This window comes from Podarcis vaucheri, assembly GCF_965113315.1.
Source record: "Podarcis vaucheri genome assembly, chromosome: 13".
NCBI classification, from domain to species: Eukaryota; Metazoa; Chordata; class Lepidosauria; order Squamata; family Lacertidae; genus Podarcis; species Podarcis vaucheri.
In genome coordinates this window covers 14,461,776-14,487,060 of record NC_138751.1, presented here as the reverse complement: position 1 = coordinate 14,487,060, position 25,285 = coordinate 14,461,776, and the positions used below count along the sequence as shown (strand labels likewise).

The 25,285-nt window shown below is 47.0% G+C and overlaps 3 protein-coding genes across 5 annotated transcripts in view; 2 read left to right on the top strand and 1 right to left on the bottom strand.

Annotated features, from left to right (window-relative positions):
- Nucleotides 1–1,836, bottom strand: part of LOC309517113 (solute carrier family 12 member 3-like) — a 33,664-nt gene extending 31,828 nt beyond the window's left edge. The window contains exon 1 of the mRNA XM_082196169.1: nucleotides 1,545–1,836. The gene's annotated coding sequence lies outside the window, so the exon portion shown is untranslated. The remainder of the gene's footprint in view (nucleotides 1–1,544) is intronic.
- OSGEP (O-sialoglycoprotein endopeptidase) overlaps nucleotides 1–22,784 on the top strand; it is a 101,109-nt gene extending 78,325 nt beyond the window's left edge. For all 3 annotated transcript variants that reach the window (XR_014213161.1, XR_014213162.1, XR_014213163.1), the window contains exon 13: nucleotides 22,774–22,784. The gene's annotated coding sequence lies outside the window, so the exon portion shown is untranslated. The remainder of the gene's footprint in view (nucleotides 1–22,773) is intronic.
- Nucleotides 8,997–15,194, top strand: KLHL33 (kelch like family member 33). Its single transcript, XM_082196183.1, has 5 exons — nucleotides 8,997–9,091; nucleotides 9,988–10,536; nucleotides 10,681–11,629; nucleotides 12,433–12,603; nucleotides 13,257–15,194. The coding sequence occupies exons 2-5, from the start codon at nucleotides 10,011–10,013 to the stop codon at nucleotides 13,858–13,860; spliced, it is 2,250 nt and encodes a 749-aa protein (XP_082052309.1). The 5' UTR covers nucleotides 8,997–9,091; nucleotides 9,988–10,010; the 3' UTR covers nucleotides 13,861–15,194.
- Nucleotides 22,785–25,285: the final 2,501 nt, after the last annotated feature.

Genomic DNA, 25,285 nt, shown 5'->3' with positions numbered 1-25,285 from the left:
TACGTTTCGTAAGCTCATTAGTAGCAACAAATGGGTGCCCAATACAAATGCAAAAAAGAGTTTTACCCAATGCTAGTGAGTAGGCCCATGGAAGTTAATGGAAATGGCTTTCTATTACTAACATGAATAACTTAGGTTCCTTAATTTCAGTGGGTCTACTCTATAGCCCAATATTAGAGGATCATAGCAGTCTCAAAGCTTTTAGCTTTGTTTATTGCATTTGAGGAGAATAAACATGCTTAGTTGGATCAGCGTTTCATTGGTCTTCAGTGGGTGGGTTGAGGACCCACTATTTCAGCCAAAACTGAGGTGGGTCGCTGTAACAGCAGCACTACCACCAAACAAATCTATGGTTTAAAAGAAAGACAGACAAGAAATGGGTAAAAATATATATGCATGTTTGGGTTAAGTGGGTCTGAAAAGGTTGCAGACAGCTGCTCTAGAGCACCAGAAATTATTCTGAAGCAAATTTCCCTATGTAAGTCCCCTTAATTACCTAGCCGCAGGTCAACAATCCAAAAGGAAGGGAAATGATAATGGGTCTGAAAGTATTGCAGGTGCGCAACAGGAACCAGAACAGGTGGGCCTCTGGATTTGATGGACTGCACACACACCCCTCTCATCCCTGACCATCAGCTATGCTGGCTGGGACTGATGGGAGATGGACATTCAGAGAAGGAGTTGGAATCCAACAACATCTGGAGGGTTACAGGTTCCCCACCTCTGGAACACACAGGAAGAACAGAACACATGACTCACGCCAAGACACACACACGGTCAATGTTCCCAGGACCTCAGCGAAGGGTGACCAGATGTGCGCACGCACGCACACAAGCAATGCAGTTGCGCCTTTAATAGTTGTGTAAAAGAGGGAATTTCAGCAGGTGAAGCTTTCACAACAACCTACACCTGCTTAGGGAGGGGGTAGTTCACGTTCAGCTCACATTTAAAAGTGAACCTACCTATTTCTGAAGCAATGCAAGAAAAGAAAACTATTGGTAGCTTTCCGATTCAGCAGGTTTTCCCTGCGAAAATTTGGACTAGCCGTATATTTCGAAAGGTGCAATTCTCTGAATTTTGCAATGCAGTTCTCCAAACCAAGTAAATGTGTGCAATATGTCAGGGTAAAAAGTGTGCCTCAAAAGGCATGCATTAGGTGAAAATGACCTTTAAAAATGTGTTATATATGGGGACATTGGTTTGCAGATGTGTGTATATTAGGGAAAACGGCATGCAATAGTGTCTGTTAGGAGAAATTCACACTAAAATGACTTTTTGTTGTTTGTTAAGCAAACTTATGTGGTGAACTGAAGACTGGAAAAATGAGAAACTGAAAGAAACCAAAATAGACAGCTTTGCCCCTTCCTATGCAACCTACTGAAATTCCTTCTTTTAAAGGGGCAGGTGCCCTGCGGGTTTCTGTTTTCCATTGGGCCATGTTGCCTCAGGATTGCCATGTATTCTTTGTCAGGTGCCTCCATGACAGGAATACATTCAGCACAAGAATGCAATGGCATGGGAACGAAGAAATAAATAAGGCTCACCTGTTAAATTTCTGCCTGCTGCACAGCATTAAAGTCGAACTCTCAAAGCACTCTTGTAGGTAGAACTGCATCAGTCGCAGGTGGGCGAAAAAAGTGGCACCTGGAGAGTTTTTCTCCACAGCTGCAAGGCACAGGGACAGGCCTTGGTGACACACCAACCGGGAGGTCAACCCCAAATCCACTCTTCTACTCACTCAAAAGAAGCCGCACAGACCACACACTTGATGGCGGTTCACCTCCCTGCAGCGCTGCACGCCAACTCACAAGTGCAAAGAGGAACGCGCTTCCGACTGATGTGATTCACATCTGATAAACCCACGGGATGAGGCCTAATCCTTGGGGCAGAATCCATGTCCCCGCCCCCTTGCCATGCTCTTGCACACATGCAGCATGTACAAGCCCACGCACCAGCACCGAAACTCCCGCCCCGCCTGAGGCTCTCTTCTTACAACACCCCTTCAGGTTGTCTAGGCCAGAGGAAGCTTGCAGAAGGCTCAGAGCTTTTTGGCAGGCTGCGTAGGGAGCAACCTGTAAACTGAGTGACTCCACACACCCTGGAGGCGGAAAGCATGTTACCGGCACTTGCTTTGTGGTAATAACCACACACATATTTTGATGAAATAATGAGTCTCACACTCTCCCTGGCACCCCTTCGGCTGAAACTGGTTAGGTGCAAAAGGCGAAATCTCTGCCTTAGAGGGTTGTTGAGTGTTGAGGAAGCTGTAAAAACATTTCTCTGTGGTCCAGAATAAGAGAAGATGTGGGGGCTGCTGTTTCTTTCCTCTTGCAGGGTGGACATAGGAAACAGGCCTCGTACTGAGTCAGGGAATTGGTCTATGTAGCTCAGCATTGCCTACATTGATTGGCAGCAGCTCTCCAGGGTTTTTCAGACAGGCGATGTTCCCAGCCATGTCATGAGATGCCAGGGATTGAACCAGTGACCTGCTACATCAAGAATGGGCTGGTGCAGGAGCCATATACAATTTTACCCCCCTCCAGCCTCTCTGTCTAGCCCTCAGAAATTTCCCTGGACCTCCTATCCTGAGTAGTTTAACCTAGCTGGAATGTGTCCTTAAACTGTTGCAGATCTGTGTAGAAATTTAGGACCAGTTTGCCAGCGAGATTGCCTTACCACCACACGTGTCCTCTCGCGACTGCTTCGGTTGATGGAATTGGCACTCCTTCGGGTTCCACATTTGTAAGGCCTCTGGCAGGCAGGATAGGCTGAGATCACCCAGTGAGCTTCGTGGCTGTGTTGGCATTTGAATTTAATTATATAATAATAATAATTTATTATTTATACCCCGCCCATCTGGCTGGGTTTTCCCAGCCACTCTGGGCGGCTTCCAGCAAAAGATTAAAAATTCATTAAAACATCAGATCACATTTGAACCATAGTCTTCCAGGTCCCCATATCCATCACTCTAAGCCCTGCACCACACTGGCTCCTCACAGCAAGGCCAGCGGTCAGGGGTGATGGGAACTGTAGTTCAACAACATCTTGAGGGGAGCACATTAGTCTGCCTGCAAAATAGGGAGTACAGGAGACTGTTTAATTTATGGGTCGGCAAACTAAGGCCTGCGGGCCGGATCAGGCCCAATTGCCTTCTAGATCCGGCCCGGGGACGGTCTGGGAATCCAGACAGTCAGCACAGCGTGCACGAGCGATGGTTTTTGCAACTCAGCCAGACTTGGGGGTCAAAAGTGAGGTGGGGAGCTGCTCAACACAAACCCCTTCTCCATCCGTCGCACACAACAATCTTTTCTTCTGGGGTGGGGGGGTGGGGAAGAGGGAAAAGGAACAACAGTTTAGATTTCCACCATGGAGTGGCCAGCGACTGACCTCAGGAAGGGCAGTTGCTGTGGCAGTGCCTTACAGCCGCCTCAGGAGCAACGCCCGCCAGTGTCTGTGGTGGTGGCGCTCCCCACCACAGGAAGCGGGGAGCGCCTGGGCGGCTGCACTACAAAGCAGTTCTGCACTCTGCTGGGGAAGCTGCTCATTAGCTACACGGTGCAAGCGATGGAAAGGTAAATAGCCGCTGCTGCCTTGTCTTTCCTCACACGGGGAAAAGAACATTTTTGCTTGAGCGGTGCCGGCCTGACTTAGCATGGCCAATGGTTTTCCCTTCACCCACACATGCGCACACGCTCTCCAGGGCTGACAGGAATGGCGCACTTACCTCAGCCCCCCGCCCCGCCTTACGAGAGAAACAATAAGGATGGTGTATGAGGGAACAGCCCCCCCCAAAATCACATTTAGGCAACATTGGGGTTGGTCCCAATAAGGTTTTTTTGCCAAAAATGCGGGTCATAATCATGGCAACATATAGTCCGGCCCCCCACAAGGTCTGAAGGACAGTGGACCGGCCCCCTGCTGAAAAAGTTTGCTGACCTCTGGTTTAATTCTTCGTTGTACGTCAGAGAGTTTAAAACCCACAGTGCTGTTTCAGGAGGCGGTATAGCCAGCAATAAAAGGCTACATACATTTAAAGAACCCCCAAGAATCCTGGGAGTTGGAGTTTAACCCTGGCAGAGCTACATTTCCCTTCACCTTAGCAACCCACAGGCTTCTTTGGGAGAAGCCCTGTTCGTGTATGCAGCCGGAATTAATGGGGAAATGCTGAAAGCGTGCGTTCCAGAAGAAAAGTGCTGAAACCTCACGTCTTCTACTCCTTCTGTGCTCCGAGAAAACTGCACCAAATGTGCATGTTAATGGGTAAACAGTTCTGCCCTGAGACAGCTTTCAAGCTATGCCACAGAGCAGGTCTAAACCTGACAATGCCCACCTCCTCCTTAGAAACGCCACTTTCCCCCTCTGCCCCACGTTTTGTGTGTGTGTGTGGTAATGAGTCACCAGAATGTTGAAGGAGCCGAGTTTTAATTGTGACCCACGTGGCTGTAGCATTGGAGAGAAGAAAACGAGGCCATCTGCAAAGAACAAACTGTCCCGCGGCCCATCTGCAGTGCAATGTTTTAAGAAATGCTGATGGACTTGTCCCTTCGCTGGTGTGCTAGCTGTGTGTCGCAAGGAAGTATTGGGCAATGTATTGTAAGGGACATCCAAATTATTTTGGAACGCAGATGATGTCCTCAACCCAAATTGTTTTCATTAGCATACTTGAGAGACGCTGTTCCAAAAGATGAAAGAGAAATCATTATTGCGTATGGTTTGTAGCAACAAGGATACTTTATGCCAAGTACTGGAGGGGTGGGAGGAGAAAGAAAGGGTGCCCTCAATTATGAGAGGGGTATATGAAGTATATGGGAGTCTGTAACTCCAAGCAGGATACTTTGGGATAATGTAAGAGGGAAAAGAATGAGCCCTGTTTAATAACAACAACAAACAACAACAACGCCCCCGCCCATCTGGCGAGTTTCTGGGCACCTTCCAGCACAAATAAAAACATAATGCCAAACATTAAAAACTTCCCAATATGGGGCTGCCTTCAGATGTCTTCTAAAAGTTTTGTAGTTCTTTACCTCCTTAAAATATATTGGAGATGACTGCTAGTGCTAACCCTTTTCCAGTTTTGTAAAGCCTGTAATTCACCAGAACTTACACTGGTTCCTGTTTTTATTTTGCACTGATATGTGTTTTACCCCAGATAATTCTCTCTCTCCCCCCCCCACTAATTTTATCAGAAGTATACACTTACACCTACATCCACGTGTGTGTGTGTGTGTGTGCGCGCGCATGCATGCATAAGAATTTAAGAAGAGCCTGCACGATCAGGCCAATGGCCCATCTAGTCCATCATCCTGTTCTCACTGCAGCCAGCCAGATGCAGAGGGCAACTGCAGAGGGCACAGCATGGCTATCATAGCTAGTAATCACTGATCTCCTCCACGAATTTATGCAATCCTCTTTTAAAGCCATCCCAGTTGGTGGCCCTGACTTGCCTCCTGGGGGAGCAAGTTCCATATACAGTGGTACATACGCTTCGGGTTACAGACTCTGCTAACCCAGAAATAATACCTCGGGTTAAGAACTTTGCTTCCGGATGAGAACAGAAATCACATGGCGGCAGCGGGAGGCCCCATCAGCTAAAGTGGTGCTTCAGGTTAAGAACAGTTTCAGGTTAAGAACGGACCTCCAAAACGAATTAAGTTCTTAACCCGAGGTACCACTTTATATGTAAGTATCTTCGTTAACTTATTTCTTAACTTGATTTGAAAGCAATAAAAAACGAAGGGCTCCTCTTTCCACCTGCCTTCTCTCCCCCAACTCATCTCAGTTCCTCTCTGTGTTTATGCTCCAGGTCAGGGGTCAGCAAACTTTTTCAGCAGCGGGTCAGTCCACTGTCCCTCAGACCTTGTGGGGGGCTGGACTATATTTTGAGGAAATAAATGAACGAATTCCTATGCCCCACAAATAACCCAGAGATGCATTTTAAATAAAAGGACATCTTCTACTCATGTAAAAACACGCTGATTCCCGGACTGTTTGTGGGCCGGATTGAGAAGGTGATTGGGCCGGATCCGGCCCCCGGGCCTTAGTTTGCCTACTCATGCTCCAGGTGTTTCTTCCCCCACCCCCATGCAAATCCCCTTGTTCTCTTTATGGCCCATTGGAAAAACCAGTCCGGACAAAAAGTTTTCCGAGACTGTTGAGGGAATTCCCCTATGATGCAAATGAAGCTGGCGAAGAGGAGATTAAAGAGCCCTTTTCCAGAGGTGCAGCCCTGTCCTAAAGAGGGCACGCCCATACTTATTTCTCATTCCGTTCCCAGATCTCAGGCCAGAACCTGGGCACATTTCTGTCCCCAGCTCAGCCGCCTCCATCGTACTCTGCTCCTTCCTCACGTTTTCCAGAGGCTCAGCTCTCCAGTCACATAGAATCAGAGAACTTGAAGAGACCCCCCCCCCCCGGATCATTGCCCCATCACCTTACTTAGAATTCCATAAGCTCTGAATATAAGATAAAAGGAGGATATTATTTGTGGCTGCATGCCCACCGGACTGTGGAAGAGCATTCAAAGCATATCCACACACACACACCCTGCCGCTGCAAAATAAAATAAAATAGTTTATTCTTCACAGACCTATAACTCCCAGCACCCTTAACAAACTACAGTCCTCAAGTTTCTTTGTAGGGGACAAAGATATGCTTTAAAGGTCAGCCTCAGATGCTGGAAAAATGCCACATATAAAAAGCTTCCTGTCTTTTCCAGCCCCACATTCCATAATCTCTAGCTTTTTAGCGACGTAAACATTCCCAGCAATGTTCAAGGTGCTGTAAAGGGGGGGGGGGAACGGGACTTGAATGATTCAGCCTGAATTTTTCGGTTCCTTGGACCAGTTACATCTGGCTTTGATTTCTGCCTGCCCTCTCCTCCTTCAATAGCTCAGGCCGGGCTATAATTAACCTCACCAGTTTCCACGTGGGCCAAATTCCCCAGAGGTCAACACTCCAGCTACAGGTTCTTCATTAGGCTAAGGAAAGCTCCTCAGTCTGAACAGGCCCAACAGGTGAGAGACTTGAGTTTGGGACCCCGCAGGACAGTTACTGAGCAACTCAGCAATGCTGGGAGTATTTAGGAAGAGCTTTATTGTGGGGCGAGGGGGAGGGTTAGCTGTGGGGGGTGGACTGTCCTATGGGATTTGGATATATGCACACTGCCTTTCCCCCAATTAAGCTCTCAAGAAAGGCAGGTGTCTTAACCGCATTTCAGCCTAAGGTTTTGCAACTTAAGCGCCTACGGCAGTTTTCTAAGAATGTACCAGGTGCGAAAGCACAACACAAACGGACATCCAGCCCTCCTCCTCCTCCTCGCAAACTGAGTCATACAACACACTCATGCATGTGCAACACATTACAGCAACACAGGTATGTCCCTGAGGAGACACCACAAAAATGCCGCACTGGCTAGAACATTGTGATCACTCTGGCTTCCAAGAAATTTGCACACAGCTTCACCGCATGTTCTCCGATTCGGATCACACACACATCACGCAAGTGCAACATGCACACTCTTTGCAGCTGTAATTAAAGCACACATGCTTTTTATGCATCATCTACATAACACCCACCCACCCACCCCGCCAAAGGTTTTCCAATGTTAACTGCAGGGAAAATGAGGGTGCTAGAAGGCAGGCTGGCAGCAGGGCTAGTTTCCCCTTCCTTTTCCAGCCATTCTTCTCATTTGGGAGAGAGACACATGGTGATTGAGAGAAGTGGACGATCCTGCCATGTTACCGGTGTGAAAATAGATTCAGTTTTCCACTGAGGCAGCTTTGGTCCACAACACTGTGTTGGGAGGCAACCACCTCAGGTTCAAGGATGGGTTTCAGGGGGCTCAGCAGTATAATAATAATAATAATAATAATAATAATAATAATAATAATAATAATTTATTTATACCCTGCCCATCTGCCCACTCTGGGCGGCTTCCAACAGAACACTAAAGTACAATAACCTATTAAACATTAAAAGCTTCCTTAAACAGGGCTGCCTTCAGGTGTCTTCTAAAAGTCTGGTACTGTAGTTGTTTTTCTCTTGGACATCTGGTGGGGGGGCATTCCACAGGGCGGGTGCCACTACCAAGAAGGCCCTCTGCCTGTTTCCCTGTAACTTGGCTTCTTGCAGTGAGGGAACTGCCAGAAGGCCCTCGGCGCTGGATCTCAGTGTCCGGGCTGAACAATGGGGGTGGAGATGCTCCTTCAGGTATACAGGACCGAGGTTGTTTAGGGCTTTAAAGGCTCCTGGCTGTAGTTTTCTGTATTAGAGAACAAAGCTGTGAGGCCTGGCCTGCTTCTCCATTAGTAGCTTGTTGCCTCAGGTGCAGTGGAGAATACCGGTTTTGCCAATATTGAAATAGTAGTCAGTTGTGCCAGTTCAATTAGATTCTCCACATGGAACAGTACAGACACCATTTTATCCTTCGCCTCAGGCAGCAAAATGTCTCAGTGAGGAGACACGGGACACATTCACACCATAGATATAAAGCAGGGGTGCCATTTACAGGGGCCGTGGGCCTCCTCCCAATATATTTAAGAAGATTTGGGATCCGTCCCCCCAAATCCCATGGAAATCCTCAAAAGGACATGCCAGGATGAAGATGCTTGGTCCTGTTGTGTCCTTTTGAGGATCGTCAAAGGGACGCATGGGGCTAAGCATCTATGTTCCGCACGCTCCTTTCACAAAGCTAAGGCAGCTGGTGGTGGGTCAGTGAGGGATGGCGGGGTGAGTCGGCCTGGCCAGGTTGGGGGGGGGGGTGCCACATGTGTGATGTCATACATGTGCAATGGGCCCCCACAATGTTGAGCGAAACTCGATGCCTATGATATAAAGCACAACGGCATCACTTTAGACAGTCATTGCTTCCCTGTTGTTGTCCCCACAGAATCCTGGGAGATGTGGCTTGTTAAGTGTGTTGAGAGTTTGTTAGGAGACCCCTATACGCTTCCCAGAGCCACAATTCCCAGAGTGCTTTAACAATCAGTACAGGGAACTATGGAGCCTGCTGGCTGATTTTCCTGCAGAGCCCAGAGCCTCCATGGAGGCAGGAAAGGGCTTGGAGAAGCCAAGTGGGGGGATGGAACCTGAGGTGAGAGTGACTGAATGGGAGGGTTTGGTTTTGCTACCTAAAAACCAGGCGCTGCTTTTGCAAATGGGATCCGACTCACCCACCCGGAGTGTGCGTTTGCAACCCTGACCTTGCCGCAAAATGAACAAGTCTCGCAAGTGAGCATGCTGCACCTCTTCTTTAAAAGCTTAGTGGGTGGAGCGCGGAGAATAGTTTCCATCCATTTCTGAACTTCTTGCTTGCTCTTGAACCCCTGAACCATGACTCCCGAGTCAAGTGTCTGCTGCTATTATTTCTCTGAACTTACGGACAAGAAAGAGCCTCTGTTTGGGGGACCCAGGACAGTTAAGGGCACTGGGAACTGTAGCTCCGTGAGGGGGTAAACTACAATTCCCAGGATTCTTTGGGAGGAATGTGCTTTTAATGCATGGTGTGTATGCCGCCTTAGCCAACAATTTTAGAATATTTTATAGTCGAAATCTTTTTTATTCTTTGTGTGAAATATTATCATGGTTGCAGCTGTCAGGAAAAGAAGCTCTGTCACCACACAAGCAATTGCGGTGTGGACTGTGGTAGTGTTTTAAATTTGGGTTACTTGTTTTGGGATGTAGTTGTGCATCTCCGTCTCCAGTTCTATGGCATTCCTTCACCTTCAGAAAGTTCTTCCTGGTGTTTAGTCGGAATCTCCTTTCTTGCAACACGAAGCCCATGGCTTGGGTCAGACTCCCTCAGAAGGTGGTGTGGTGGACTCTCCTTCATTGGAGGTTGGATGGCCACCCTCCATGGATACTCTAGCTGAGATCCCTGCATTGCAGGGTGCTGGACTGGATGACCCTCGAGGGTCCCTTCCCCTCTGCAGTTCTATGATTCCCCAGTGCTGCATTGCCTTATGATTTCCATTCCTTCTCTTCCCCCAGGTCAGTCTTCTTTTCAAGAGGCGATGTCATGCACCGACAGCCCCTCAGAGGGCGCTGTGGGGCAGCAGCTGGAGCTGCGGAATGAGGGCCACGCCGATGGGTTCTTTGCTGTGGCTCAGCAGCTGAGAGAGCAGCGCCATCTCGTGGACGTGGTTGTCACCCTGGGCCTAAGGGACTACGACGCCCACAGCGCTGTCCTTGCTGCAGTGAGCTCGGTCTTCCGGCAACGCTTGGAATGTGGGGAGCACGGCAAGGTGGAGCTGGATGGCGTGACCACACCATGCGGCTGGGAGGCCATCTTGAATTTTGCCTACACTGGGGAGCTGGAGGCCACACCGGAGAAGGCTGGGGAGATCTTGGATGCTGCAGAGGCCCTGGGCGTCCCTCGTGTGGCCGAGATTTGCAAGGCGGTGTTGATTGGGATGGAGACAGAGGACAGGCTGAGTCCAGAGGATGAGAAATGGGAGACACTGCGGGGCCTGGAGGAGCTTTATGAGAAAGGCATCGGCTGGGACCTGGAGCTTAAAGCTGAGGAAGATATCTATCAAGGTGAACAAGGCAGAGCTTGAGGGGAAGCCCCACATACTGATAGGAAAGGGATCTGTGAGGTGGGATGGAATGGGAAGGCTAGTTGTTTTGGGTTGGGGACTATATGGCTGTTGGGTCCCCTGATCTCATCTTCCCTCCTTCCAGTTCACCGATTAGCCTTGGCCTGCGGCTGCGAGTTCTTCCACGGCATGTTCACCAGCGGCATGAAGGAATCCCGCCAGGCGGACGCCCCTCTCTGCACACGCTTCACCTCAACTGATCTGGGCCTGGTCATCTCCTTCGTCTACTCGGGAACACTGGCAGGCGGATGGGACAACCTCTTTGATGCTGCCCAGGCTGCCCTCCAGTATCAGGTCTCCGGCATCTTGGAACTCTGCCTGGATTTTTTCCGCCACAAGCTGACTCCCGAATCCAGCTTGGATGTCCTCTCCTTCGCACGTGCCTACGACCTTCATGATCTGGAAAGCGCCGCAGAGAACTTTGTGCTGAGGAACTTTGCTCAGGTCACGAGGACGCCCAAGTTCCTGGACCTTCCGGCCAGCCAGCTTGTGCACTTCCTCAGCTCTGATGCCCTCTATATCCTCAATGAATTGGAGGCCTTCCAAGGAGCTGTCCGGTGGCTGGAAGCTGACCGGGATGGACGGATGGACCGTGCCGAGCAAGTCTTGCGTTGCATCAGGTTCCCTCTGATGTCCACCCGGGAGCTCAAACAGGTTCGCGCGGTAGAAATGATGGCCTCCCCAGGTCGGCTCTATAGCCTCATGGTCGAATCCTTAGCTAGCATCCCGCCAGGCCCTTCCAAGCTGGAGCAACTCCCTTGCCGGGTGAGGTACCCAGAGAAGGTGATCGCCATCAGCGGAGGAGATACGCTGGCAAAGAATATGGCCACTCGCAGCCCTAGCCGGGACTTATGGTTCGCCCACCGGTTCATTAGCAGCATCGGTTTGGTCAAGCAGGTTGAGTGGCGTCGTCTTGGGGAGCTCCCAGAGGGGGCACGCTTCCGGCATGCTGTGGCAGTCAAGGACAACGTGATGTACATCTTTGGTGGAAAGGACTACTATGGGACCAGGGACACCATGTGCTCAGTGTTCAAGTGAGACAAGGATTCTTGCCTTTGGAATTAGAGTGGGTGAGAGGGAAAGAACCAGGTTGCAAGTTCCGCGATGTGAGAAGAGTTGTGGGTGGGGCATGGGAAGGATAAACAGGTCTTCAGAATCAGTATTTCAGCTGGGAGATCATCAGTACAGTTGCGTAGGCCAGAGTGGAGGTGGATGTTTGGAGAAGAAGTCTATTGAACAGGGTGATAAGGGGGCAAAAGAGGGGTGGGTGTCAAAAGCAGGTGTCAGAGAAGGTGTTCAGCAGTCAGAATGTCCATAACTGGTGCTGGCCTGACCTGTAGAGTTTTATAGGGCTCTCCAGCCAATCAGGAATCTGGGCTGGGAGCCAATCAAAGCCTGGTACACAGGCAGTGAGAAAGATTAGAAAACCCCCTCGCGTCTCAGTCCTGATTGGCTGCAGCTTCCACCACCACCAGCAGCCCCATTAGGCTTTGGCCCATCCCTGGGTTCCAGTAACATACGCCCTGGATGTTGGTGATTGACTGGCTCAAGAGAATGAAAAATAGATTGTTGGTGTGCTGCCCTTCCAGCAATCCATTGCTCTCTGATCAGGTTCCTCAAACAGGAAGGGACACGTTGCCTTTGGCAGCATTCGGCTGTCCAGAAATTTGACATGAATGTTCTAAAGCCACTGTGGAAAAGGTGGAAAGATGTGAAGGACAGACAACATAATGAGGGATGCTTCTGAACCTTTAATTTTAGGAACAGATTCAGAGTTGTGGGGATGTGGGGTTGCTTCCAAGCGCCATCTTTGTTCCCTGACACTCCCCTCTTGCAGGTTCGACCCTCTCTGTGGGAGTTGGGAGCGGTTGGCCGACATGACAAGTCACCGGAGCTATTTCCAGGTTCTCTACCAGGATGGCTTGTTCTATGCCCTGGGAGGCAGCTCCAACGATGCCTACTGCCTGGATACAGTGGAGTGCTATGACCCCCAGACCAATGCCTGGAGGTGAGGAATTGTGTGTTGGGGGGTGGGGGGCTTTGTCAAACCTCACCTGGAGTCCAGTATCGGGTGCAGCATTTTCATCTGCATATAGACACATGGAACGGGTTCAGAGGAGGGTAACCATCAGGAAAACAAGTCCAAGAGTGAAGGAACTGGATAAATTTTAACCCGGGGAGTAAAAGACTGAGGTGGGACCCAGCTAACAAATGATTTTGGGTGTGTGTGTGAGAGAGAGTGACAAAGTAAAATATTGAAACAAGGAACACAAGTTTCTCAGGAGCACAAAAATTGACAACAATAGTGCCTGTACATTTTGCCTTAATTTTCAGGTTGTACAGATGCTAGAAACTTAGGACACACTTTTAAAGTGGCATCACATCACTTTACACGGTTGTGGCTTACCCTAAGAAACTCTGGGAATTGTAGTTTCCTAGAGAAGTTAGACTGGCTCCCTCCTTGTGTTCTTCCGCCAGCCGATGAAGACCTTCATATTCCAACACGCTGTGGGGAACTGACTGTTTCTGAGGAAAGGGCTGACACTGTGATGCTCCTATTGTTGCTGTGGTCGGGGGATCACCTCTTGCCATTATGAATGCCATGGTTTAACTACGTGTTGTGTGAATAATATACATTTCCTCCCTGTTCCTTCCCACTAGGCCATGTGAACCTCTGCCCGCTCCGCTCTGTGGCCACGCAGCCTGCATCCTGGACGGAGTCATCTACGTCTCTGGGGGCAGTGACGGCTCGTGCCGCTGCCAGTCCTCCCTGATCCAGTACCGTCCGGGCGCAGCGCCCATCCCTCTGGCCATGATGCGAGAGGAGCGCGCAGGCCACAACATGGAAGCTATGGGTGGGCACCTCTACGTGGCGGGAGGCCTGCGATGGCGGGATGGACATGGGGGTTATGCCGACCAGCTGGCCTGCGAAGTGTACAGCCCGGGCCTGGACGTGTGGACCACTCTTGCCCCTCTGCCACAGGCCCACGTCATCGCCGCCTCCGCCGTCTTGGATGGAGAGCTCTACATCATGGGAGGCTACAGCCACAACACCTATCGCGACACCCACCTGATCCACTGCTACAACCCGACCCATGACCGCTGGGTCAGCGTCGGGACGCTGCCTCAGGCTTACGCAGACCTCAGGGCCTGCATCTTAGAAGTTCCTCCTTCTCTGAGGAGCAAACAGCCTTCGCCCTTAGATACGGCTAGTGTGGAGATCCCTGCTGATTCTTCGACAGAGTTGCCGTATCAGTACTCCTGAGACGCCTCCCCAGTTTTCTGTGGAATCAGCTGCACAGCTTTAATAGGGGCAGGAACTCTAGGAATGGTTCGCACATGCATGCGTGATTTCTCTGAGCTTGTGCAGCATGGGCAAGGGGAGCTGGCAGTCCTTTGCACATTAACTGGACTCCGGCTCCCATTAACAGTAGCCAGCATGGCCAGGTGTTGATTATAAGAGCCGTAGCCTAAAAGGACCGCTAATGATTGCCAGGTTACCCACCTTCTATAGTGCTTGCAAAAAGTCCCAGTGATTCTCCCCTCAAAAAAACCCCAACAAGGCACAACAGAAAGTTCTGTCTCCCTGCTCAACTTGTGGCTGAGCTTCTCTTACATTGAACGCACCCCTTAAATGTGCTCACATTTCATTGGATGCTGAGACTTGACACCCAACCTCTGTTCTGAACTGAGCGGTGCAAAGAGCTTCCCTCTCAGAGTGACTGTGACGGTGGCTGGTGTAGGTGATGTGGCAGCCATTTTGAGTCATCTCACCTGCCTCATGGTCCCCAAAAGGTTGGCAATACCTCATTTCCACACCCCTGCTCTATACTTCAGGGTCTAGAGGACCCTCAAGGTCCCTTCCAACTCTACAGTGGTACCTCGGGTTACAGACGCTTCAGTTTACAGACGCTTCAGGTTACAGACTCTGCTAACCCAGAAATAGTACCTCGGGTTAAGAACTTTGCTTCAGGATGAGAACAGAAATTGTGCTCTGGCGGTGCAGTGGCAGCGGGAGGCCCCATTAGCTAAAGTGGTGTTTCAGGCTAACAGTTTCGGGTTAAGAACGGACCTCCAGAACGAATTAAGTTCTTAGCCTGGGGTACCACTGTACTGTCCTATGATTCGATGCGATACACATGGCTCACTTGAAAAAACATTGCAAGGGAGGCAATGTGAGAATTCTGCCTGAGGTGTTAATACCGTTTGATGCTGCAGTTACCAAGAAATAACCATGACTTGTGTGAACCAGCTTGGTGCTTCTAATGGAACCACACCAAGCAAAAACCAAAGGGCAGCAGTGTTGTTTTTAAACCACCACTGCATTTCCACTATGCTTGGTTAAAGCTGCATCTGTTGAATTGCTGCCTGTTGTGCAGCTGTTTAAAAGGCAAGTACTTCTGTGAGGAACAAGCAGAGAGGCAAAATGCTGTGGGCGAGAGTGGGATTTCCCGTACTTCCTTCAATATGATGAAATTATCAGAAGCAAGAGTTGAATTCTTCAGCCTTGATTGGGGTGGAACCTTTTCGACTGGCAGGCCTTGAACTCTGTTAACACCCCTTGCTTGACTGCCTGGAGGAGAAAGAGGGTAATATTTAGATTCAGAAGAGAATGCAGCCCACCCTCTGAGAAAAGCTCACCACCCCCTGTGCTAGATAGGGTTCAATGCAAGAGCTTCTCTATTAAGCGATGAGTTGCAAAATGATGTGTACACAACAATTAAGCTGCCCACTATTTAGCTTATAACACGTTATCGTAGGCGGTGTTTTGCTTGTTTTAAAAAATACGGCTGTGATTAATCCTGCTCTTAAGGCACATTACTTCACTTTCCCTGTTGGGGTTGCCGGCTTTTATTCCTGGATTTTTAATGCTATTGCAAGGCCCTTGCCAGATTTTCAAAAGGGCCACTGCAGCTTTAAAGGCAGTCTGCAGACAATGCTTGTGTTCCTGCTGGTGGAAACCTTAACCTGCTGATTCATGCATATCAAACATCTGCTAAAGGGCCACCCTCTGCTATACATTTAAAGCAATATCATACCACTTTGTGCAGCAAAGGCCCTTTGAAGAAACTGTGATGAAGTGTTTTGTGGGGACAAATTATAAAAGTCACAAAAGTGATTGTGCTGATTTTGGTAGTGGGCTGCATGTGCATTATATCTGCTGGAGGGGCAACCCCCCCCAAACTATACATATTGTAGCAGGAACCCCCCCACCCCAATCATTCTGTTTCCACAAACTTCACTCACACTCACACACTACATATGCCACATTTCTGTTATAAATTCATAGAAAATCAACCATACATCGGATTTGCACTGTTCCATTTTTTACTCCATGTGACAAGGACTATCAAAGGGGGGTGCTTGGTTTCTGGTCAGCCATAATCCCTTCACCATCCCAGCACATCCACAGGAGCCCTGCCCAGTTGCTATGTCAACCCTGATAATCCCAGACAGAAGACCATCAAAATCACAAAGAACAGTGGATTCACCACAGGCTGAAACAAAGGACAATGATCAGATCTTCCCTCTGGGGGCAGGAAACTGCAAACTCCCCATTGTCACCTGGAAAGTACTCATGGGGAGGGGGAAAGGAGGAACCAGCTGGGTGACTGGACACTCAGGTTACCACCACAACTCCTCCCTCAACCCCTCCTTTCTGTAATGTATGCATGATGTCAACCCCTTCTGTAATGTATGCATGATGTCAACCCCTCCTTTCTGTAATGTATGCATGATGTTTCTGGGGGTGGGCTTGACCTAGAGGAGGGGAATTTCAAAAGTTTTTATAAGGTCTTGCAGCCCATTGTTCTGGGTCTTTCCTCTCTCTTGCAAGGGAAGGGAACCCTGTTGCAACAGTTCAATAAAGGCCAAGCCTACAGGCTGCTGTTTTGCTCCAAGTTATCCTGGTTGGTGTCTTTACTTTTTGTCCAAGGGAGCCCTCAGATTTTTCCGTTAACAGTTGGCGACCACGAAGGGACACTTGGTTCTCCTGCAGAGGTGAGGAGGGAGATAGAGGGGATCAGGCGCCACTGGGCAACCTTAGCCCAGAGATCCTTCTTCCTCTCCCTGCCTCCTCTTTGTGGGCGGTAATCAATCGTCACCAAAAGCTCAACCAGGGGAGCAAAGGCGAGGTCAAGCCGGCTAAAAAGAAAAGGATCCTGAGATCTGCGGGGGGACATCTTCGAACGTGAGTATGGTTTGAAGTAAATACATTGGGAGGGGGGTGGAAAAGTAACGTCCCCACGACAGCCAGACTTTCCTTCTTTCATTTCTGACGTTACCCTTCGGAGTCGGCCGGGTACGTTCTCTCTCTCTCCTTTTCTCCCCCGATTCTCCCCCTCGGAGGGTGGCCAGGGAAATCGCGGAACTTTTCTGTCTGACGTTATCTCTCGGGGTCGTCTAGGAACGTCAAAACCTTTCCCTTTCTCTCCCCACAAATTCTTACGCGGTGCTGGGCCGGGGAAATTGTGGTACCTTTTGCTGTTTTCCGACGTTCCCCCCGGGGTCGTCCAGGAACGTCTTAATCTCTCTATCTCTTTTCTCCCCCGTTTTCCGTCTTGGAATTGAGTCCGGGAAAGCGTGGCTCTTTTACTGTTTCTCTGACATCCCTCTCTCGGAGTCGTCCAGAGGAGTCTTTCAAGTATTCTCTTACTCTCCACCTACCCTAACTCTGCAAATGAAGCTGCCCCTCCTGCCTGGTGACCTTTGTTAGGGATGACCCGGGTATGTGAGAACGCAAGGTCGTTTGCTCCCCTTTCAAAACTTTGTTTTCTCGGACCCCCAATCTGGCACTGCACGCGCAGGCGTCCAGTAGGGAGCCCAAACTTAGTCTCAAAGGCTAGGCAGGAGGCTGTTGTGGAGGGTAGAAGGGGCGGTTCACGAAGTGGGGCCCCACACTAGGACTAGTCTTGTGAAGCAGCGCTGAGGAAAAGGAATTTTAGTTTTGTGGCTGAAGTTTTCTCGGGCAAGGAGTCCCGTGGCTGAAGTTTTCTCGGGCAAGGAGTCCCGTGGCTGAAGTTTTCTCGGGCAAGGAGTCCCGTGGCTGGAGTTTTCTCGGGCAAGGAGTCCCGTGGCTGAAGTTTTCTCGGGCAAGGAGTCCCGTGGCTGGAGTTTGAGTTCATGTATAAGATTTCTTGAAATGAGTTTGTAGCTTGTAGATATGTAGGAATTGTGTTAGTCAAGGGTACTTTGAGTACTGAAAGGATATTTTTTTTTCTGTCCCCCCTTTCTTTCCCATTGCCTTTCCTCCGTTGTGTGTGTGTTTCCACTCTTTCTGTCTTTACCGTACTTCATTAACGGAAAAAAAAAAGCCCAATAATAACATATGAAAGAATGGGAGCTCACTAAACACCCTAGCTGGACTCCTCCTGGCAACAAAGCTTCCATGAAGCCTTTTTGCCCCAGAGAGGATTCTAATATGCCCCTCCAGCTTGTCATCTCCAATTGGGAAAGATAAAATAAAATAAAGGGGCAAAATGGTCTTTCCAAGTACAAAGTACGAGACCGCTGTAACTTTTAGTGGGTGGCTTAGGCCCACCACCTAGAACCCAGGGCACAGTGGCCACCTCAGGGATCCTTCAACAAAATCAGGGTGTGAACTCTTAGGGAGAGCTGAACACATCAAATTTGTGTTGTTAAACTATAACCTAAAGCTAGAACATGAAACTGTAAACTTAATGGTGCTCAGAGGCAAAAAAAAAAAAAAAAAATGAATAAGAGATGTACTCAAAGATTTAGAAATATTTCAAGGGTTTGTATTTACATTGGCCTCGGCATCCACAGACTGTTCTTAAAATGCACATAGTTTTAAATTGCAAGCTTGCTTCAAAAATCTCAAATCTAAGGAAGCCATGTTGCGCCTTATCAATCTTAAAACAAAACAAAATGGAGAATGGAGTGTGCAAATGTTTGTTATTTGAGAGAGGCTCTAAAAGAGAGTTTCCCTCCCAAGTGGTGAAATCCTGTATACGTGCTACTTGTGTTCTGAAAGGGGGATTACCCCACTCCTTCCTCTAGTTTAAGTGAGGAGGGCGATTTTAAGTGTAATGGTAAATGATGTTGTGTTGTAACTTTTGAGTTTGCTCCAGTCTATTTTGGAAGGAGAAGTTAACCAAATGTTTCTGCTGCAAAAGCCTAGTTGAGCCAACTGCTCTCTCAAGCTAAAATGCAGTGTATGTACTTCATTAAGTATATGCCTATGAAAGTATGGTGTTCCTTCTAAGAAAAATATGTGAGTCCAGTTTTAACTTTGATCTGGTTGGACAGAAGAGTTATTGTAAGGCTCCTGATATCAGTCTCTATAAGACGTCCTGGCCTCTTTTCTTAGAAAATGCCCCCCTTATTTCATTCTGTCTCTTTCAGGTTTTTTTTCCTTCTCCTTCTTATTCTGTGCCAGGTAAATTTACTCCCGAGTAAGCTTCCTTTAAAGGAAACTGCAAAGGTGGGGGGGGCATAGATTAGGCTTACTATTCCTCTGCAAGTTCAGGAAAAATTGTTCACTCTTGTATTCCTTTTAAATCAAATCTATGGCTGTTTTAACTATGCTTTATAAGAGATCCTCTCCCTATCTTAGGAAAAATGTTCACTTCAGTCTTTAAAGATAATTTATCTAGGAACTTTCACTCTTTAGTCTAAGGAAGTAAAAAAACTCTCACTCAAACTAGCTTCAAGATCTGCTAAAAGGGTTGGGTACTTTTATTTTCCTCTTCCTTAGTACATGATAGGCGCATGGTTTGTGATAGGCGCATGGCTTGTGATCTCTTCCCCAGTTGTGTCTGTGTACATAAGTATGTGTGTGTTTCTGGTAGTACAAATCTTGCTATGAACCCTGTATTTTAGGGTTGGACTAGATGACCCCAGGTCCCTTTCAACTTTCCCAATTTGTGGCTGATGAGTTGAAATCCAGCCCAGATTTGCTCTTTGTTTTTAAAGGTGAGAGGTGAATGTGTGTGTTTCTGGTAGTACAAATCTTGCTATGAACCCTGTATTTTAGGGTTGGACTAGATGACCCCAGGTCCCTTTCAACTTTCCCAATTTGTAGCTGATGTGTTGAAATTTAGCCCAGATTTGCTCGTGATGTTTGAAGCAGAACTGGTGATATCAGGCATTTAAGTGATTACAGTGTTTATCATTTTGTCTATTTAAAAAATAAAACTTAAAAGTCTACTAAAAGTTTAAGCACATAAAAATTCATATAGTCAAGTAGAATGCGCCTTGACCAATCCTGTAAATAAAGGGCAGGATAATTTGTCTGCAAATGGTAAGGCTGAAATGACTGAGAATGTTAAAAAAAAAATCCTATGAATTCTGACTGGCCATTTTTACTCATAAATAAGAGAGCGGTTGATTGTTCCGCGAATGACCAGATAAAATGACCAATAATGATAGCCCTTTCCTGTACATAAAGGAAGCAGTCTCAGTTTGCTTGGGCTGAAATTGCTAGCTTTGGTGAATACTTAAATTGCTGAGTTTCTCTTTTTGTTTAAAATCAAACCCTGTTTTCAAAATCTACTCCTTACCCTTCCTTTCCCTTATTCAAATGGTAATTTAGCCAAAGGATGCAACATTTTCTATAGTATAAAAGGTTTGCCGAGATATGAACTCTGCGCATGCACAGAGGCTAGATCAGCTACAGAAGAGAGAGAGAGGAAGGGGGGAACTGTAAGGGGGGAGAGGAGGTTTCTTCCAAATGTAAAAGAAAACTTGGAACCATTGAGGAACCATTGAGGGAAATCACCCTTAATCTGTCTTTGCTCCAGGGGCTACTTAAGACAAAAGGCTAAAAAAAAACCAAAAAAAACAAAAAAAACTAGCCCATCAAAAGTCAAGAGCTTTCCAGGTTCCAAATCTTAACATGCCAAATTCTTTTCACAGGTAAATATCAGAGCATTCCCCCCCTCAATGGGAATTTTAGGAACAGCATTTCCTGACAGGCTTCTCACATGAAATAATTTTCCCTTTTAACAGGATATGTGAACCCCGATAACAAAGTGTTTGTCCCTTTTTCCTCCCACAGCAACTTTCTTTCTGTTCTGTGAAACAAGTCTGAATCCCTGCTACAGTTTGACTTCCATCTCTTTGTGGCTTTGACACTTTTTTTAAAGTTACAAATAATCTGTTTTCATTTATTTAATCTGTTTCCCCATGATGTCTATGAAGTTAATCGAAGCACAACCAAACATTGTTTGGTGAATGGTATTTGTTTACCTTTTTGCCTGAGCATTTCTTATTAATTCTGTCATTTTGGCTAGTGCAAGGTACCTGCACAACTTTAAATTGCCATTCATTTTTCTTGGTATTAACTCATTTCCCGTATTAACATTACAGTTGATGTTGTCACATCAAGAAACACTATTTTATTTTCATTTGGGATGTTAGAATGCCAAAACAGATTACTTCAGGTTACTTATTAATTGTGTGTTTTAGCATTTATTTATTTGGTTCCTCATAGGTCATTTTGTGTTTGGGGACATGTTCATCACATGTTGAAAGTCAGTTTCATGAAGTTCTTTTATCAAATAGCACATGGTGAATTTAAAGTTTTTTCCCCATGGTTTTCCCATTTTTTTCAGTCTAGTAGTAATCTGCGTGGTTTTGATAATATATATAATAATAATTCTTTTCTAAATCTGATGTCTTTGTGTCAAGTTTGTTTTCATCTGACTGGTAATCTAATTTTTTTGCTTTCTTTTGTATTTCTTAACCTTTGTATTTTTTACAGTTCTCTTTCTCTCCAAAGTGAAGGAAAGCAAACGAACTTGGCAGATAATAACAGTAGTTATAGGAAAATGTGATAATAATATTGGAATGAATGAAACGCTTAATTCGCTAAGATTTTTATTATTTGCAGCTTCCAACAGAAACCGAAGGACATCCTTTTTGCCTTTTGCCCCCTCCCTTTTCTAACTGTCTTTAAGCCCCAAAACCCTGCCCCTTACAGGATATCACCTATACAGATGTGCAATGATGAAAAGCAGCAACAACCCCTCAACTCAGTTCTTCCGTCATCACAAGACACCAGAGTTTTCAAGTGCCCACAGCTATCTCTTTCAAAGGATATAGACTGCCAGGGGAGTGGGCCTGACAAAGGGGGGTGGAGTTGACTTGCAAGGACATCTTTTCACTTGAACCTCAAGCCTCTGTGCTCCAGGATTCAAAAGATACATGCGTAAAAGATCACAATTGTGTCAAGATATGCAACTGATATTTAATTAGTTTGTTTTGTATTAAGTGTTATTATGTAGGAATGTTGAAATGTGTCTGACAGTGTGTTATTTCCACAAGGGGGGTATTTTTGTGTGTAATTTTTATGTTTAATGTCTTATTGCTTGCACACCAATTCTCATGCATTTTATACTTTCTGATAGCTCACACTATTGTGTAGTCCAATGTTTAGATAACCACATTTCATTGTCCCACCTGGCACTCTGCCAACTTTCCCTATCCATTTTAAAATGTGCTAAAACTTGCTTTACCAAGGAGAAGCTTATAAGATACATAAAGGTGCACATGCTTTGGTTTAGCAGGAATGATCCCTTATAGAGTTAAATTGACTTATTTGGACAAAATGCCCTTTTAAGAACGGTTTTCCTTTAACAGACTGGTTTGAAAGGTTGAGAACCATGGGCACATAAATTCAAATTGGACTCAGTTTGAATTGGGCAAGTGTATCCAGGCTGCAATTAGCTTTTTGGTCCTTAAAGTGCAAGTGATCAACTTCCCAGGACTACAAGACCAGAGCCTGTAATAATAATAATAATAAATCCCATGGATTTTGGCCAAGGCGAAGACATTTCTCTCAGGACGTGTCCGAAACCTGTGCCAGCTGTGGTGGGTGCCAGGCTACATGAAAGCCCTAAGTGGATTCACCAGGGATTGCCACTACTGCGACACCGTGCCGATGTGAGACCACAGAAGAGCTACCTTGACACCTGAGAACACACAAATGGCGGGGGGGGGGGGGAAAGCAAACTGCACTTTTCAGTCATTAGTGGACCTTCCTGCCTAAATGCAAAGCATAGATCACTATTGAGAAAATATTTCTTCCAAGGTGCTAGAATACCACAAGTAACTGAGCAGTGCACTGTTACACCATTATATTTCCATGCAAATATCCTTAAAGTAGCATGATATCCAAGTCCCTTTCAGGTTCACATGGACACACATCTGGGACGGAGAATACCAGGTTATTATTTACCACCTTAAATTGTGCGGAGAAAAGGATTGCAAAGTAGCCACCTTTGCAATCTTATCTCCGAAGGGGGGAACTGTAGCAGGAACCCCCCCACCCCAATCATTCTGTTTCCACAAACTTCACTCACACTCACACACTACATATGCCACATTTCTGTTATAAATTCATAGAAAATCAACCATACATCGGATTTGCACTGTTCCATTTTTTACTCCATGTGACAAGGACTATCAAAGGGGGGTGCTTGGTTTCTGGTCAGCCATAATCCCTTCACCATCCCAGCACATCCACAGGAGCCCTGCCCAGTTGCTATGTCAACCCTGATAATCCCAGACAGAAGACCATCAAAATCACAAAGAACAGTGGATTCACCACAGGCTGAAACAAAGGACAATGATCAGATCTTCCCTCTGGGGGCAGGAAACTGCAAACTCCCCATTGTCACCTGGAAAGTACTCATGGGGAGGGGGAAAGGAGGAACCAGCTGGGTGACTGGACACTCAGGTTACCACCACAACTCCTCCCTCAACCCCTCCTTTCTGTAATGTATGCATGATGTCAACCCCTTCTGTAATGTATGCATGATGTCAACCCCTCCTTTCTGTAATGTATGCATGATGTTTCTGGGGGTGGGCTTGACCTAGAGGAGGGGAATTTCAAAAGTTTTTATAAGGTCTTGCAGCCCATTGTTCTGGGTCTTTCCTCTCTCTTGCAAGGGAAGGGAACCCTGTTGCAACAGTTCAATAAAGGCCAAGCCTACAGGCTGCTGTTTTGCTCCAAGTTATCCTGGTTGGTGTCTTTACTTTTTGTCCAAGGGAGCCCTCAGATTTTTCCGTTAACATATACATGCAACAAAGGTTTCTTTGTGCTGACGAGATGAGTTTGTTTCAGATTAGACTGAATAAATAAATGAGATTACCCTGCGAAAACAAGCTCACACCTCTCATTGAGTCTGTATACATACTTAAGGCACATATGTAAGAGGCTTGTTTATATTTTGGCAATGTTTTCGCCAAACGTATCTGCATTGTTGCATACTTTATGGGTGTCCCACAATCATTTTATAAAGTAGCTGTGTTCTGTCAATCAAGCACTGCTAGGGGTTTTTCTTCGTGTTTTCTAATGCATTACTTATCAGTAAAAAATTTGATGCGGTGTGAGCAATTTTTTATTCTGAAAATGTGGCCCAGAGAAAAAGTGTGGGGAACTGTATACTATAATACAATTGAGAGGGGGGCTCTCAAGTAAATCTTCATGCCTCTGATGCCTCACCCCCCCACCCCAATTATTTAATTGTGGGCTCAAGTTTACAGGGCTCTCTTCCAATCCAGGTCTGATTACCGTATTTTTCGCTCTATAAGACGCACCAGACCACAAGACGCACCTAGTTCTAGGAGGAGGAAAACAAGAAAAAAATATATTCTGAATCTCAGAAGCCAGAACAGCAAGAGGGATCACTGCACAATGAAAGCAGCAATCCCTCTTGCTGTTCTGGCTTCTGGGATAGCTGCGCAGCCTGCATTCACTCCATAAGATGCACACACATTTCCCCTTACTTTCAAGGAGGGAAAAAGTGAGTCTTATAGAGCAAAAAATACGGTATGTCCCTTTCCTACTGACCTCTCCACACCTAACAAAGACTTTAAAAAAAAAAGTTGGGGAAGAGGGGTTATTGAGCTGTTTTTGTTTTTATTATGTATTTTGCGTTTTTATATGGTGATTTTCTGTTGTAACCACCCTGAGACCTGCGGGTACAAGACAGTATTATTATTATTATTATTATTAATACAGAAACCCATGAGATAATTTAATTGGCATTTGATTTTATAGATAGATAGATTCTTTATTGTCATTACACAAGTGCAACATTGCACAAAGTGCAACGAAATTGGATGCCATCCCTTAAAACAACAAAAGCAAGACAACAACAACAACCAAACAAACCACATTCCAGCCACACCCACACCACACCCATCAAACTCCCAGGTCACACTAACGAGTTATAGTCATAACTGATTCATTTTTTAAAAAATTATTTTTTGTATCCCATCTTTGTGAACTGCATGGACGCTCTTGCAGTCGATACAAAACGACTAAGTCGAAGCTGGAGCCAGGACTCCCGCTTCCTCCCTTTCCAACTCCTTGAACGGTGAGTGCGCCCTCCGGATTCAAGAGCCAGGACTCCTGGGTTCTTCTCGTGCAACATGAGCTCTCTAACGGGTTAAAAGCCTTGGCGGGCCAGAGAGGTCAGGCTTCCCGGGTTTCCTCGCCCAAAGCCTCTTTCTGAAACGTGACACTTTATAAACCACCAGCCGGGACCGCCTTTTTTCTCCGGGGGGCTCTAGCGCGGACGCGTGGAACAAATCCGGTGACTTGGACACCTGGGTCCCTCCGGAGGTACGCGGGCTTTTGCTGCCGGGAGGGAGGCAGGGAGGGAGGGAGACGCTTCTTGGGCGCAGTCCAGGCTCCGCCTAGGCGGTGCTTGCGCCGGCTG